This window comes from Pseudorasbora parva, chromosome 17, assembly GCF_024679245.1.
Source record: "Pseudorasbora parva isolate DD20220531a chromosome 17, ASM2467924v1, whole genome shotgun sequence".
Classification (NCBI taxonomy): Eukaryota; Metazoa; Chordata; class Actinopteri; order Cypriniformes; family Gobionidae; genus Pseudorasbora; species Pseudorasbora parva.
The window spans coordinates 26,001,624-26,016,915 of record NC_090188.1 but is presented as its reverse complement, the minus strand read 5'-3'; the positions used below and the strand labels follow the sequence as shown (position 1 = coordinate 26,016,915).

At 38.1% G+C, this 15,292-nt stretch overlaps 1 protein-coding gene across 1 annotated transcript in view; it reads right to left on the bottom strand.

Moving 5' to 3' along the window:
* The window catches only part of macrod2 (mono-ADP ribosylhydrolase 2), a 667,187-nt gene that overhangs the window by 59,187 nt on the left and 592,708 nt on the right, over nt 1-15,292 (bottom strand). Inside the window, exon 9 of the mRNA XM_067422444.1 lies at nt 14,196-14,277. Within this exon, the coding sequence (XP_067278545.1) occupies nt 14,196-14,277 (82 nt within the window). The remainder of the gene's footprint in view (nt 1-14,195; nt 14,278-15,292) is intronic.

The window sequence follows — 15,292 nt, the reverse complement described above, 5'->3', positions numbered from 1 at the left end:
TAATCCTTACTGAAGCTACAAAAGTGCAAGAAAAGAATTTGTGCGGTCTTTGTCAAGTTCAAAGCAGCAATGTGAAAGTGATTCGAATCACCATACAGGCAAAAAGTTAGAAAGAATTTAAAGAATTAAAAGAGTGCCCTTGATTTTTTTTTTTTTTTTTTTTAAACTGTGCAAACATAAAATAAAGGAAATTAGGTTGGTCCATAAGCACAGACTTCTGCATAAACAGACAGAAAAATATTGAAAAATGTCTATAAAGTCTTCCAGCATAGGGTGAAGTAATTATGTATATAAATGAACAACGATTTGAGACAAATTAGCCTATGTCATTTAATGGAAAACTTTTTTTGTTGCAAAACGAAGTCACCCTTTATTCTTAATTGTTTGTGTTTTGCAACGTTAATATAATCCTAATATTCAATGTTAATACATTAACAATATGCTGTGCCAAGCACAGGCAAAATAAATGCAAGATGAAAGAGGAAGAGATGAAATGAAAATAGCTAATTCAATTTTGGGGTGGTCAATCAGATCAACCCCTGGCTCTGCCACCATGCTTACAGTCAGTAGAATGTCTTTTTGGGGGACCATGGGAGTAAAGCATTAGCAGAGATTAAGCTGGCAGTCTAATAGTTATTAGAATCTCTAAAGTTGCATGTTGCATGTTTTAGCTCCATATTCCAGTATTCAGTTCAAATCACTGTGATTTCAAAAACTTTTTATTTCATTTTCTAAGCCTCTTGCAGGCCTCATCAGCATGTCATCCTCAGACAGGCATTTGGTCACACACAGGAAAACACGTTCACACACTCACACACCCAGCCTCTAGCAAAAGCTCCTGCTTTGATAAAACACTCCTGTCATCTGTTCACGCGAGAAAGACTGTCAAAGCTCCCTTAGGATGGTGGGGCCATGTTTCTCCCTTTGTTTAACACAGAATAAAAGCAGAACATGCATTTATGTGGGAGAGAGAGGGGGAAAACAGTGGCATCATAACACGCTGAGTCATTCTGGTCAGGGAGCAAAACCCTTTGGACAACCTTCAGCAAAGAACAACTGCCCTCTATGCATAAAAGCTGCCAGTTGATTATGCACGTTCACAAGGAAAGTGCTGTAAATGTAATGCACTGCTATGCTGTTCTATGATTTTTTTTGCACATGAATTTATGCTTAATGCAAAAAGCAAGATGGTGTGCTTGCGGCATCAGCCATTGAAATGTCTTCAGACAAATTGAAGCTATAAAAGCATGAGGCTTTAATGAAATACAGACACAGACAGACAGACTAGATAGATAGATAGATAGATAGATAGATAGATAGATAGATAGATAGATAGATAGATAGATAGATAGATAGATAGATAGATAGATAGATAGATAGATAGATAGATAGATAGATAGATAGATAGATAGATAGATAATGTTTTGTTTTTTTCAAATCGAACAAAATGTTGCAGTGATTATGTGGGCTAAAACAATAGATGTCTAAATGATTTGGAAAGAAATAAGACACATGTAAGCCAGCAATCCAGAGACTTTAATTCCACTGACCAGATGGACCGCACACACAGACACCAACGTACATCCACTGTCTCTGCTCCTCAAGGAGAGCCAGACATGGACCTCTGGGGGCCAGAGAGTGTGCTGGAACATGCTGCCTTTCAATCTGCTCATGTCTGAAAGCATTTTAATCAGTTGCAGTGCCTCCCAAACCAATCAATTACTTTAATCAATCAATTAGAGCACTGGGGTGCGACGAAAACCAGCTCACCACCCACCATTTTTTCCAATTAGATTAAAATTCCAGGCTGAAATTTAAAATAAATAAATAATAATAATAATACCTCAGAGGATAATGCTGCACAGTCAACACAAAATAAGAAAAATCTTCTAAAAACAACTGTTTTTAATGGCATTAAAATGTTTGTAATCTACAGAGCAAGAAACAGGTTAAAGATATTCTCATGACAACATTTCCACAGAAACTATTTGGCCACTGCATTGAAATATTTTATTTTGCCATGCGAGAGAAGCTGTGTACTTAATGATTCCATCTCTTAAAAAAAATAACGCACAGCTAAATCACTGCTAGCTCCTCACCACTAGCGTAATGGCTGTATTCCTAGCTGTGTAAAGCCCCTCACATGGTGGCACTTCAAAAAATTCCCATGGTGTGTTTGATGATATTAATGCACCGTAACACACTCAACGTTTGTTCCCTGGAGACTGAGGACGTTGCGTGCGCAGCCTTCATTTTCAACTCTTCCGGGGGTCCAGGAGGCCCCGTCGACATGCAGCGGACGACCGTCGCCTCGGCGCAAACACCCAGCTTTACAAATGATAGGCTTTCTGACACAGTAACACTGGGAGAGGAAAGCCTCCATTAAAGATAGCAGGAGGGAGCTGTCTTCGAGAACGGCAAAGAAACGCCATGTAAATATGGATGTGGCTGGTGGACCAAGAGTGAGTGAGAGCGTAAGAATGAGATTGAGAGTGAAAGACACAGAGAGAGAGAGAGAGAGAGACAGCGCTTCATTTCCTGACTGAATGTAACAAGATCAGTCTGTCTGTCCGTCCTTCCGTCAGTCCATTCATCCATCTTTCTGTCCATCCATCCATCTGTACATAATTTATCTATCACGCATTTTGTGTAGTCTTTATCATATCAATAAAGAAAAAAACACTATGACAGAGATAGGGAACATTAAATAGATTTCATAGCTGTAAACTACTTAATTGAATACAGTCATATAATGAAAAACATGGCACACCGTCTCAAAGCCCTTTCACGCTTTTTCATGGTCCCTTCACTGACTCATAAATGAGCAACAGGACAGCAGGCAGTGATGTGCACTGTACTCGCTTACATAAGCGTTGGATATTCTTTAGAATCATCTCACAGGCATGAGCCCACCAACTCCCAGATAATGGACCCCAGACTGCTCTTTTGGGGCGGTGAGGCTCTTAAGGGAGGATAACAGCGGGATGCTAGGGATGGGAACGCAGCTAAGCGGAGTTGACAAGGCGACTGTGCTGTCTCGGAAACTGACAGAACTTCAAAGAGATTTCTCTTCTAAGCAAAAGTTTCTCTTGGAGGGTGTCTGCGGCGGGAGGAGTGGGCGACTCTGGGCCACTGGGGATGCGAGTGTGTATGAGGAAGCTGCCACAAAGATGCACAGAAGCGTAAAGGACACAGGCATTTCATTTACAAGACTGACCCAATAAATAGCTTCAGTGCAGTTAGCAACTGTTTCTTTTTTTTGGATAGAAATGATTTTTTTTTTTTTAAAATATATAGTGAAGCTACTACACTGAAAAAAATATTATTGGTTTAACTTAAAAAAGTAAGTAACCCGATTGCCTTAAAATTTTAAGTTTAATGAAATTAAACATTTTGGTTGATACAATGAAGGAAATTGGTGTAATAAATATAAACTCAAAATATTATTGTATATGAACCACATAAAAAAATCATGAAATAATATAAATATAAATCATGAAAATAGCACAATTTGGCATATTTCACTGCATCATCAAAAATAAAACCCACAATTATCCAATATGCTTACAAAATCTTTTAATAATATTTGAATAAAGGTGGTCGATTTTTCAAACATGTTTATTGTGTTAACTCACATTTTTAATTTCAATGAACTTAGGCAACCAGGTAACTTAACTTTTAAACTACTTATAATGAGTAGCTTGACAAGTTAACTTTCTTGCATTATGTTTTACATTTGACAGAAAGAGATGGAGAAAATCTAGAATATAAAATCAAGAGTGAAAATCTGAGGTCAGGCCATAGGAAAGAGGAATCGGAGTTCAGTCAAGATGGAGCTTGATTTGAAGAAATGTAATATTGAAGATGATTTGTCTAAGACTGTAAAGATGGAGACAGAAAGACACAGAGCCTGATGTAATCAGAATGAAGCAGTGTGATTGGATGACAGACGTCAGTGATAACCCCAACACACAAATTGCATAGTAACAGAAAGGAAAATGAAAGGGGGAATATATTGAAATAAACATTCTCTTTGTCTGACCATGACTTTAAATACATTACAAAACAACAGAATACAGTGTATTAAATAAATTAATCATAAATTAGATGCAATTAGCAATTAAGAAAAATCTAAAGATTTAAACAATAAGTGTGTTGATCTATATAACAACTCAAAAGTTTCTGACCTGTCTAATAAAACACATGATATATTGGAAAATAAAAATGGAAATCAAGGGTGATGCAGATTTGACGTCACTGACAGGCAATGACACAGCCCACCAAACCGGTTACAATTGTGCTTTTTTCTGGATTTAAACTTTGTTGGAAACTTTTGGGAGTTAATCATTTTAGTACATAAGTGAACAAAATATATAACAATGTTTTCAGGGTTTGACATTTAACTTTTTTACTCACCAGCCAATGAAAGCTTTAGCATAAGTTCTGCCAGGAAGACTTAATTATTACGTCACTTTAACTTCTATCTATCCAATCACATTCTAATACTCGGGTATAAAAGATCGGTACTTACTCATGTTTGAGTTCGCAGATGCTGACGCTCCAATTCACCGCCATCCTCCCCACCACCTCCAAGTCAAATCCTTCCCTACTCCACCCCACCACCACCACCAGGATGGTCCCTTCCATACCTCACGGGGGGGTCGGCTGCGCCTCTGCCTTCATCTTCAGGCAGGATATGCAGAGTCCATACCCTCTGATTGCGAGCTACGGACGGGGCCTATGCCAAAGTACTTTATTGCTTGCTGGGTTGTTAATAAATGGATTATTGTCACAGTATCTATTCTCCCGAGTCTTTCTGGCAGAACTGTGGCTATAGTGGTTTTTCAAAGTTACTAGCCACTCAGCATTTTCACTAACCACAATTTTGACATTGATACCATGGGGAAAAACTGCCATATAGATAATATTAATATCTCATAATGGCAGCAGGTATATTAGGCAGCTGTCACTTTAATACCTGGCACACATTTACATTATACTGTTACACATGCATTTTCCTTCTCAACTGTTTACGTTGATTTAAAACATAACTGGTTGTGTTAACGAAAATACTCACCAAGACCTGCATTTTGAGCATTTTTGAGCGCAATAAGCAGCGCTCAATTAGCGCAACATTTAGTACTGAGAGGCGGCTTTATTTTTCATGCAATTTAGGTGAGCACAAAATGTACGGTAATGAGTAAAATTATGCGCAATACATGCAATCCCACGCTGAAATTCAAGCCCTGTAACACCAACAATAATCGCCCGGAGAGAAGGAAGTGGGTTTGTGTGTCAACCCGCTGTCGGAGAGATGAGAGAGTGAGAGAGTGAGAAAGCGCAGTTGGTATTGTGTCTATTATGCAGAAAGTGTTTCAGATATTAGAGTTTTGATATATATATATATATTTGACAACACTACATTGCACTTAGACTACAAATTAGAAATTTATATATTATATATAGAATTCAACTCACCAAAGTGGATAGTAGGAGAGGCTAGTTACGGGTCACTGCTGAAATCCAACCGCATTGTTATGCCTGGTTCAGACTACACGATATTAGCCCGAATGTTCAGACTACACGATATTAGCCCGAATGTTCAGACTACACGATATTAGCCCGAATTTGGCACGATCTGTTTGACATAAGGTTTCGTAGTGATTCGTAAACGACAATGGACGTCGGGACGCAAGAATTGATTGTTTCATCTCGTATAGTGTGTCATAGTATACGACAACCGAATCTGCATCTGCGATAGTTCACGACGTCACGACAGAAAGACTAGCATGTTGAATTTTTTTTGCCGTCCAATATGACGGGTGCCGTCACGTGTGACGCTGTGTTCAGTGTTTTTAATACAAAAAAAGTCAACCTTCAAATAATTATGTTCAGTTATGCACTCAATACTTGGTCGTAAATCCTTTTGCAGAAATGACTGCTTCAATGTGGCGTGGCATGGAGGCGATCAGCCTGTGGCACTGCTGAGGTGTTCTGGAGGCCCAGGATGCTTCGATAGCGGCCTTAAGCTCATCCAGAGTGTTGGGTCTTCGTCTCTCAACTTTCTCTTCACAATATCCCACAGATTCTCCATGGCATTCAGGTCAGGAGAGTTGGCAGGCTAATTGAGCACAGTAATGCCATGGTCAGTAAACCATTTACCAGTGGTTTTGGCACTGTGAGCAGGTGCCAGGTCGTGCTGAAAAACGAAATCTTCATCTCCATAAAGCTTTTCAGCAGATGGAAGCATGAAGTGCTCCAAAATCTCCTGATAGCTAGCTGCATTGACCCTGCCCTTGATAAAACACAGTGGACCAACACCAGCAGCTGACATGGCACCCCAGACCATCACTGACTGTGGGTACTTGACACTGGACTTCAGGCATTTTGGCATTTCCTTCTCCCAAGTCTTCCTCCAGACTCTGGCACCTTGATTTCCGAATGACATGCAAAATTTGCTTTCATCCGTAAAAAGTACTTTGGACCACTGAGCAACAGTCCAGTGCTGATTCTCTGTAGCCCAAAGTGTCTTGACCTGGGGAATGCGGCACCTGTAGCCTATTTCCTGCACACACCTGTGCACGGTGGCTCTGGATGTTTCTACTCCAGACTCAGTCCACTGCTTCCGCAGGTCCCCCAAGGTCTGGAATCGGTCCTTCTAAACAATCTTCCTCAGGGTCCGGTCACCTCTTCACGATGTGCAGCATTTTTTGCCACACTTTTTCCTTCCCACAGACTTCCCACTGAGGTGCCTTGATACAGCACTCTGGGAACAGCCTATTCGTTCAGAAATTTCTTTCTGTGTCTTACCCTCTCGCTTGAGGGTGTCAATGATGGCCTTCTGGACAGGGTCGGGTCGGCAGTCTTACCCATGATTGCGGTTTTGAGTAATGAACCAGCCTGGGAGTTTTTTAAAGCCTCAGGAATCTTTTGCAGGTGTTTAGAGTTCATTAGTCGATTCAGATGATTAGGTTAATAGCTCGTTTAGAGAACATTTTCATGATATGCTATTTTTTTGAGATAGGAATTTTGGGTTTTCATGAGCTGTATGCCAAAATCATCAGTATTAAAACAATAAAATACCTGAAATATTTCAGTTGGTGTGCAATGAATCTAAAATATATGAAAGTTTAATTTTTATCATTACATTATGGAAAATAATGAACTTTTATCACATATGCTAATTTTTTTTAGAAGGACCTGTATGTAGGCTGTAAACTGAAGGATGTTTTATTTTTTATTTCAGACCAATATTGGCATTTTATTTTTTATTTTTAAAATTATCTTTACAACTGTTTTACCTATCCTTGTTTTCAATTTTTAATATTTAATTCGTACACATGGTATTCTTTTTTCTCATGCACGTTACCACTATTTTAATTCATTTCTATGTAAAGCACTTTGAATTGATATTGGGAATGAAATGTGATATACAAATAAATATGCCATGCCTTGCCTTGGATAAGCAGAAACCAACAACAATAAGCATAACAGAAAACAGAGGTTGGAATGAGTGTAAGTAAATGATGACAATTTTCATTTTTTTAAGTGACTATTCTTTTAACTGCTGCCTACTCTTAACCTTCTATCATCCAGAATAACATTTCTTTGTAACACTTATAATAATAATCATTAGTTAACATTAGCTAACACAAACCAAACCATGAGCAGTTCATTTGTTATTGTATTTGTTCATCTTTGTTAACGTTGGTTAATAAAAATCCAGCTGTTGATGGTTTGTTCATGTTAGTTCACAGTGAATTAACTAATGTTAACGTTAATGTTAAGTTTTAAATAATGTATTAGTAACTATTTAAATTAACATAAAGATGAATAAATGCTTTATAAGTACACTTCATTATTGGTTCATGTTAACTAATGTAGTTAACTAATGTTAAACTAATGGCCAGTATTTTAAAGTGTATCCCATTTCTTTAGTATTAACCTTTAAACAAAACTATACAATAACCGCATAAAAATAAGACCTTAAAATACTTGTACTGCATATATCCAAAATCTGTTATTTGCTATCATCTGGGAAAATGTTCTCATTTCTGCACTGCTTTTTTTGGGTTAAAATGACAGCTGGTTGGGAGGAATACACTGATGAGACAATTTCCCATATGCAAATGCCTTGTTTGCATGTCCCGACACTATCCCTTTCTATTTGCCAGTTGTCACACACTTGTAAGGCTAAGAAAGAGAAAGAGATTAAAAGAACACACAAATCCTAACAGGTACACACATACAAAAGAATTAAGGAGAATACTTAGCAAAACTGACAGTTCAACAATAACTTCCCTTTTGTTTAGCAACCAGAACAAAGACGATTTTTCTTTCCAGTTGTATAGACGCAAAAGCAGACGAGGGCTTGTATGAATACATGAGTAAGTGAGTGGGTGAGAAAGAGAGAGGGAGTAAATGCATGCGGCGTGCCAGAGAGAAGTGCCAGAGAGTAGCCATAGCGCGAGATGCGAATGCAGCTTTAAAGCTCAGTTAAAATGAGCACGTCTCTTCCGCAGCTCCTGGCACGCTGGTTCCCATGGTGATGATGATGATGATGATGAGGTGTTGGGATCGAGCTGTCAGGCCCTTGTTATTTTCGCACATTTTACAACTGCCGCTATCAGGGACACCAGCCGAGCTAATTCAGTCCTATTGTCTCTCTCTCTCTCTCCGTCTAAAAAGCACTTCAAAACTCACTCCATGACAATTCGCCCCAATATACCATCCTCATGATAATTTCGCTCTTCTGGAATGTTCTCTCCGTACTGGCTCCTCCTGCGTCAATCAATATCTAATATGCAGTCGGAAAAAACATGCTAATGATGTAGCTAAGGAAACACAAATGATGCTGCTTGTTGAATAGTGAGATAGACGAGTATACTTCAATACAGATAATAACTCCATATTTATCATAACGATTCTCAGATTAAACACACATACTCTCTTGGAACAAGTGATTTAAATGTATCCAATACAGAATAAGAGACACAACTCATTTGATTATTAAACTACAATTTCCATGGTGGATTAGAGATTTTGATGAAAAACAATGTTAAGAATAAGTTTAAGACTCGTGACCATAAAGCGTGCTAAAGATTTACAATTACTGCAGGTGAGCACTTCTCTGCATCACTGAACTCTGACCCTGTCAGACCACTCTCTCTGTTTATTAGCAGCACTTGTGTCTGCCTCCTTGACCTGAATTTTAATAATAAAACCATTTGTGTGACTTTGGAACTATTAACCTGACCTCTCAAACTCTTTAAAAGCTCGGACTTTGTGAATTACTCTTTACATTGTAACATTACTATTGAGATTCCGTTTAAAGAGGTCATATAATGCAAAACAGAATGCAGACATTTTGAAAAAATGTTTTAGAGCACTGATTCTCACTAAAAGCTTCAGAGTAAGAAAGCAACCTTTCAGAAATGTTTGTGATACAATTCCTAGCGTCACAGTTAATCAAAACTGCGATAAGCAATTCACTGACTGCAATTCAAGTAAGGTATAGACCCTGGCTATCTGTGCATTTAACATAAAGAACTGCCCAACAAGCCTGGAAACCCGATGCACAGCTACCCGTGGTTTATCCCGCTTATATCATTGTCATTTGCCAGCATTGACAACTTAAAGCTGTTATGTAAGGGATAATGTACACCCAGCGGGTTGTTATCGCAGAATAAACCCCGACAGATTGATCAGGACCCCGACATGAAGCGGAGGGGTCTTGCATCACTCTGAAGGGGTTTATTCTGCGATAACAACCCGCTTGGTGTACATTATCCCACTTATTACATGGCTACTAGTCTCAAATAAATAATTATTAGACGCAAAATATTGTTTTGAGATTAAATATTTTATTAGCTCTTACGCAAAGCTTCCGCGAAGAAAAACAGTTCCAATCTGCTTTAAGCCTTTATCCATTGCTGAAGATTTGCCATATGCACTTGCTAAATGTTGAAAATGAATGCTGAAAGGGTTAGTTCACCCAAAAATGAAACCAAGCCTATGATTTACTCACCCTCAAGTTATCATAGGTGTATATGACATTCTTCTTTCAGACAAATACAATCGGAGTTATATTTAAAAAGTCCAGGCTAACGTTAATCCAAGCAGTAGTTGTAGTTGTGTTTGAAGTCCATAAAAAATGCAGCTGTCCGTCAAATAACGTGCTCCACACGACTCCGATGGGTTAATAGAGCCGTCTGATTCGAATCGATGCGTTTGTGTAAGAAAAATATCTATATTAAAAACGTTATAAAGGAAACCTGCCTTGAAGTCTTCCATTGTAACCCACGGCTGTTTAAGCCACAAGATGGCGCCAGCGTTAAGCATAGAAGTAGTGCCGGTCAAGATAACTCATAGTTCCCGTATGAGCGGTTGTTATCTGGAAATAACATGCCGCTGGAATGCGCGATTGACCAATCAGAATCAAGTATTTCACAGAGCCGTGTAATAATGATGTTTAAAGCGCAATATTTGACTGGAAGGTTGACGGTTATTTTGGTCCGATCTGGCATTCTGTCCACTTTGAATCAGACGCAGAGATAAAGTTGTGCGTAAAATTACATTTATTTGAATGATTGAATTATAGTATTTATTTGAATTCATTATCAAGAGAGATGAGAACCTACATCTGTTTAGCGTCTCTATCTCTTAACAACAAAGCTGTGAGTTGAATTACTTCAAAATTGCAATGTAACTCCATTGTTTATAGCTTATGATCCATATTTTTCAGAAGAAGTCTCGAAGAGGCAAAGTTTGTAGTAAATAATGCCTCCTACTAACTCTTCTCCTTACATGTGCTGTAAGTTTGGGTTGCTCTTAGGAATGATTATGATTTTTATTAGTACCTATTTTATTTTGCAGTGAAATATTACAATAGTAGTAATTTTTATTATTGTATTTAGGTATAATAATAATAATAATAATAATATTAACAATAATAATTAAAATATTTTAAATTACAATGGCAATTTTTAATCAGACAAATCATACATTTCTCCTTAAACTGTGCAGCACTTTGACTGGCCATTTTTAAATACGAATTAAGATATAATGTAGATATAAGGCAGATAGATACAAGTAGATACAAATTATAATTTTTGGGACAATAATAGCAATGAATTAATACATTGATTAACACTAACATTATAAAGACCCTTCAGCAATGTCACATTCACCACTGACCTTTTGACGCCGGAAAAAAAAAGGATAATATCACAAGAATCATTCCCTATTTCACACTTCCTGCTTTCTTGCTGCTCAGTAACCTTAAAAAAATGAAGAAGAAACCCCCCCCCCCCCCCCCCCCCCGCTTGTTTGATGGTTTTTCATGGCATAAAGCCATGATGTAAGTCAGGTGAAAGGGCCTTAAGTGGGGAAACAAAACTTCATATACTACAAAAGTATAAAATATGGTCCTTTTAAACTTATGATAAAGCAATTAGGACCAAAAGTAGTTCTGAATTAAGACTTCCGTGAGGTCTAAATCACAAATAAATAGCAAGCAAGAGAGCATGTGATCTTTTAATTCTGAGAAAGCTAAAGGGGGTCAGTGGCTCATTCTGATTGGTTGTAAACTAAGAGAGTAGTGACTCAGTCATCTCATTTCTAAACACTAATACAAAGAGACGTGCCTGAGGAACAGGGACCTGGCTGATATAATTACAAATTCTCTGGTGAATTCTATCTTTCAGAAATACCTGGAAGAGGTAAAGTGTGTGTGTATGTGTGAGATGAACGTGACAGAAACAAAACATTCAGCAAGTGGGAAAAAAGTGAGTGTCTTGACACTTATTATTCCACCTGGTCCACGACTCCTAGTGTGTGTACGAGGGGAGGTAATGGCGGATTATATTATTCTCCCGGTGCATTCAGGATTCCTCTGTTTGTTTGTGTGCGTGTGTGTGTCCATACAAATGATGAACCTCTAGGCAGCGGCTCATTTGGAAACCTCCAGGGGTTCTTGTCATGGAAGTGCAGCGAGCTTCAGGCAGAGCGAGACAGCAGGACACTTGGGAAGGTCCAAAAGGGCTCCGCTGCGGCCTGCACTCACATCATATGTTTGTTTAGCGCTCAGGGAGACTGAAAATAGGCTTCCTGAGAGAGACTTGGCCTTTAAAGAGAGGATACACTACAGTGCAGCACACTACGTAGCTAGTGCCACGTCTCATAAGGAAGGAGAGGGAGTTAAAAAAAAGAAAAAAAAGCAAGACACACAAAGTGAGGGATTGGGTGAAAGCGAAACAATCATATTGACATTGACAGAAGGCCAAAGTGCAAGACAAAGAAAGTGAAAACCGAGGAACCGACTTCTGAAGTTCCATCACACAACAGTTCATCTTTGCATAAAACAACGGCAGCACCAGAGCCCACGTGATTCAACCAGAAACAGACAAGCCAAAGTGTGAGGTGGAATGTCACTGAGGAGGTGCCATCCTGCGTGCCTCTGACATCTGGGGTTCGCTGTTGAGGTTCAGGATAGCTGAGGGTGTTGACAGAAATAAAGCCCATGCTCTACATATGGACCTCCGGGCTACAACGCTTGCTCTTCAGAGACAAGCAATCGGTACTGTGAAACACAAGCAGCCGAAGCTCTCCACACCTGTTAAACTCATACACTAGAGTATTTCATGTGATTCTCAGACAGCAGGGCGAAGCAAGATGTACTAGGGGCCTAAGAGCTTAGTTATGAACTGAGTTTGTGGAAACATCAAAAATCACTCAAAGGCGTTTGGTTACAAACTGAGACACGAATGCAATGAGCCGTGAGATGCAGACAGCAAAAACACGCTCCAATGCTTTTACTATTTCTCTCCTTTAGACCCAGTGTACATATTATGGGTCTTACTTACTACAATGTAAATTTCTCAGATTGTTTTTTCAATGTTAAAATGTTTTTTCTTGCTATAAGTAAGCCATTTGTAGGCTTATTTCCCCTGTGGGGCTTACACCTTATTCTGTTTTAGTAATTGACTCAAGACTGAGAAACGTGTTTGAAAGTTATTTAAGCACAGAATTATGCCATTGTTTACTCATCCTTATGTCACATTTCAAAGTTGTATAACTTTTTTTGTGAAAAACCAAGGAGAGATTCTAAAACCTGTGCTGGTCCCTCTTTTCCATGCAATTATAATGAATGAAGAGTCAAGCTTTCAAGCTTAAAAAAAATGCAGCATAAAAGTGTCATAGTCCTCAAAATATATCAAGTCTTCTGTGTGGAAAACAGATGGAAATTTAAGTGATAATCGCCCTCTCGCGTGTCACATTCATGTCAGTTTTCTGAACCAGATTCATTAAAAAGATCCAGCAATTTGTGCAAAAATGTGTGACTTTATGAACGCACCAAGGAGAGTTATTTTAAGAATTTCAGGAAGTAACTTGAATGTGTCTTTCTCACAAAGAGCTATCGTTTGACCTCAGTATGCATTACATTTTTATGATGCTTTCAATATTTTTTTTCTCTATTCACTAGTAGAGTCCGGAGGCGGCAGTTTCTAGCTTATTAAATTCTGCATTGTTATTATTATTTTCCAGGAAGGATTTAGTTGTTTAATTGTAAAAACATACCGATTGGTAACCCTCTTGAAATATTTAACCTACAGTAATTTGTTTCAATATATGAGCAACTTTATTCTGGTTTTAAATTCTGTTTTCTTGGAAAAAGACCAAGAATTTTCTGTGCATGTGCGACTTTCATTCATTGTGCGACCACTTAACAAAGTGCAGTAAAGCATAAACCAAAGTTTGAAAAGAAGCCACTTCAGTCTTTAGAATTTTTGCTTTTGTATTGCACAGAAGAAAAAAAGCGCAAGTTTAGAACAACATGTCGACAATAAATGAGTACACGAGGATTTGACTTTCATTTTTGGATGGACTGGCCCTTTCGGAAGAGAGTCTGACTGCGGTTATCTTGATTGCGTTCTATGATAAAGGTGGGGTTGAAATTGTTTTCATTTTAGTGACAACTTAGGCTGTACATTACCATAAACAGGTTTTGGTTATGTGGAATCCAATCACTGCCTGCTGTGCTGTATTCTGTGCGCTTCTACTACAAACGTCACTCCAGTCAAGACGGCCTGACACTGTGAATCCCACCTGATACCCGAGTAACAAGCTTTGAGCCGAGTGGGTGTTACAACCAACAAATAAAATGAAGTTAAGATTCCAATAAGAAGATACAGTACCTGGGGAGAAGAAATCTGACATCTTCCTCTTGTAAATCTCATAATCTGTCTCCAGAAAGACGCAGAATATGACACGGTCGATCTGCAGAAAGAGCAGAAAACAGACATTTAGCATAATGGAAACCTGGATCAATGACTCTCTGGGTAAACACATAGCTAAGGGCAGCACTATTAATAAATATGAAAGTACTAGTACTCAAACCTGTCATAACTAGAGCTTAGGGGACTCATTTATGACACTGAGACTTTTCATAAAGTTAAAATGCAAATTAGTCTTAGCCTAGATCTAAATAGTATTACAAGTTTAATTAATGAAGCAATTTTTGTAAACTATTGACATACACAGAGCAATAGTTAGGCATCATTAAAATAGTTTTAAAAAATTCAATCACATTGTATAAATTATGAAATTTAATGGGAAAACTGCAGAACATTTGACAAACTATGAGCAGTTATTATACTATGTTTGTAACTAGTGACCACTACTAGTGTAGTGTTTTGTATAGGCCTATATACTGCACAGTATACACTGAATACTACTTCAAAAAGCATTTGCGTATATGCATCTTGCAATACTATTCTTTTCAAACAGTAGAATTCTACATTGCAGTCACATTGTTGTTGACCTTTAAATCAGTGAGTGAAATCTAGTGATTTCTTAAAATAATAAACAATATATTTTTGCAGTTACAACCCTAATTTTATGCAAGAGTTTCTTAACTGGTAGAATCACACATGCTGAGTTGCATTGCATTATGGGATAAGGAAAATGTGCATTATGTACTTTATTGACTGACTATACATTTTCTTTAAGGTTTTACTGTGTTGAATCAAGAGCATGATCAAGATAAGTGGTACAATAAAAATATTCAAAAGAAGAGAACACCATCAATCTCCTCCACCCTTCATGTCTTCCACTTAAGATCAAACTTCTAGTCATTTCTAACCACAGCCCTCTAGAATGCGAGCAATGTCACTTAGGAACAGAACATCAAGATTGAAATTAAAACAAAAAATATAAAACCTTCCAGCACTCCCTTATCACTGCAGAGACCGGATCCTGAATTCAGTTCCATCTCTTTCCATTCCGGACCACC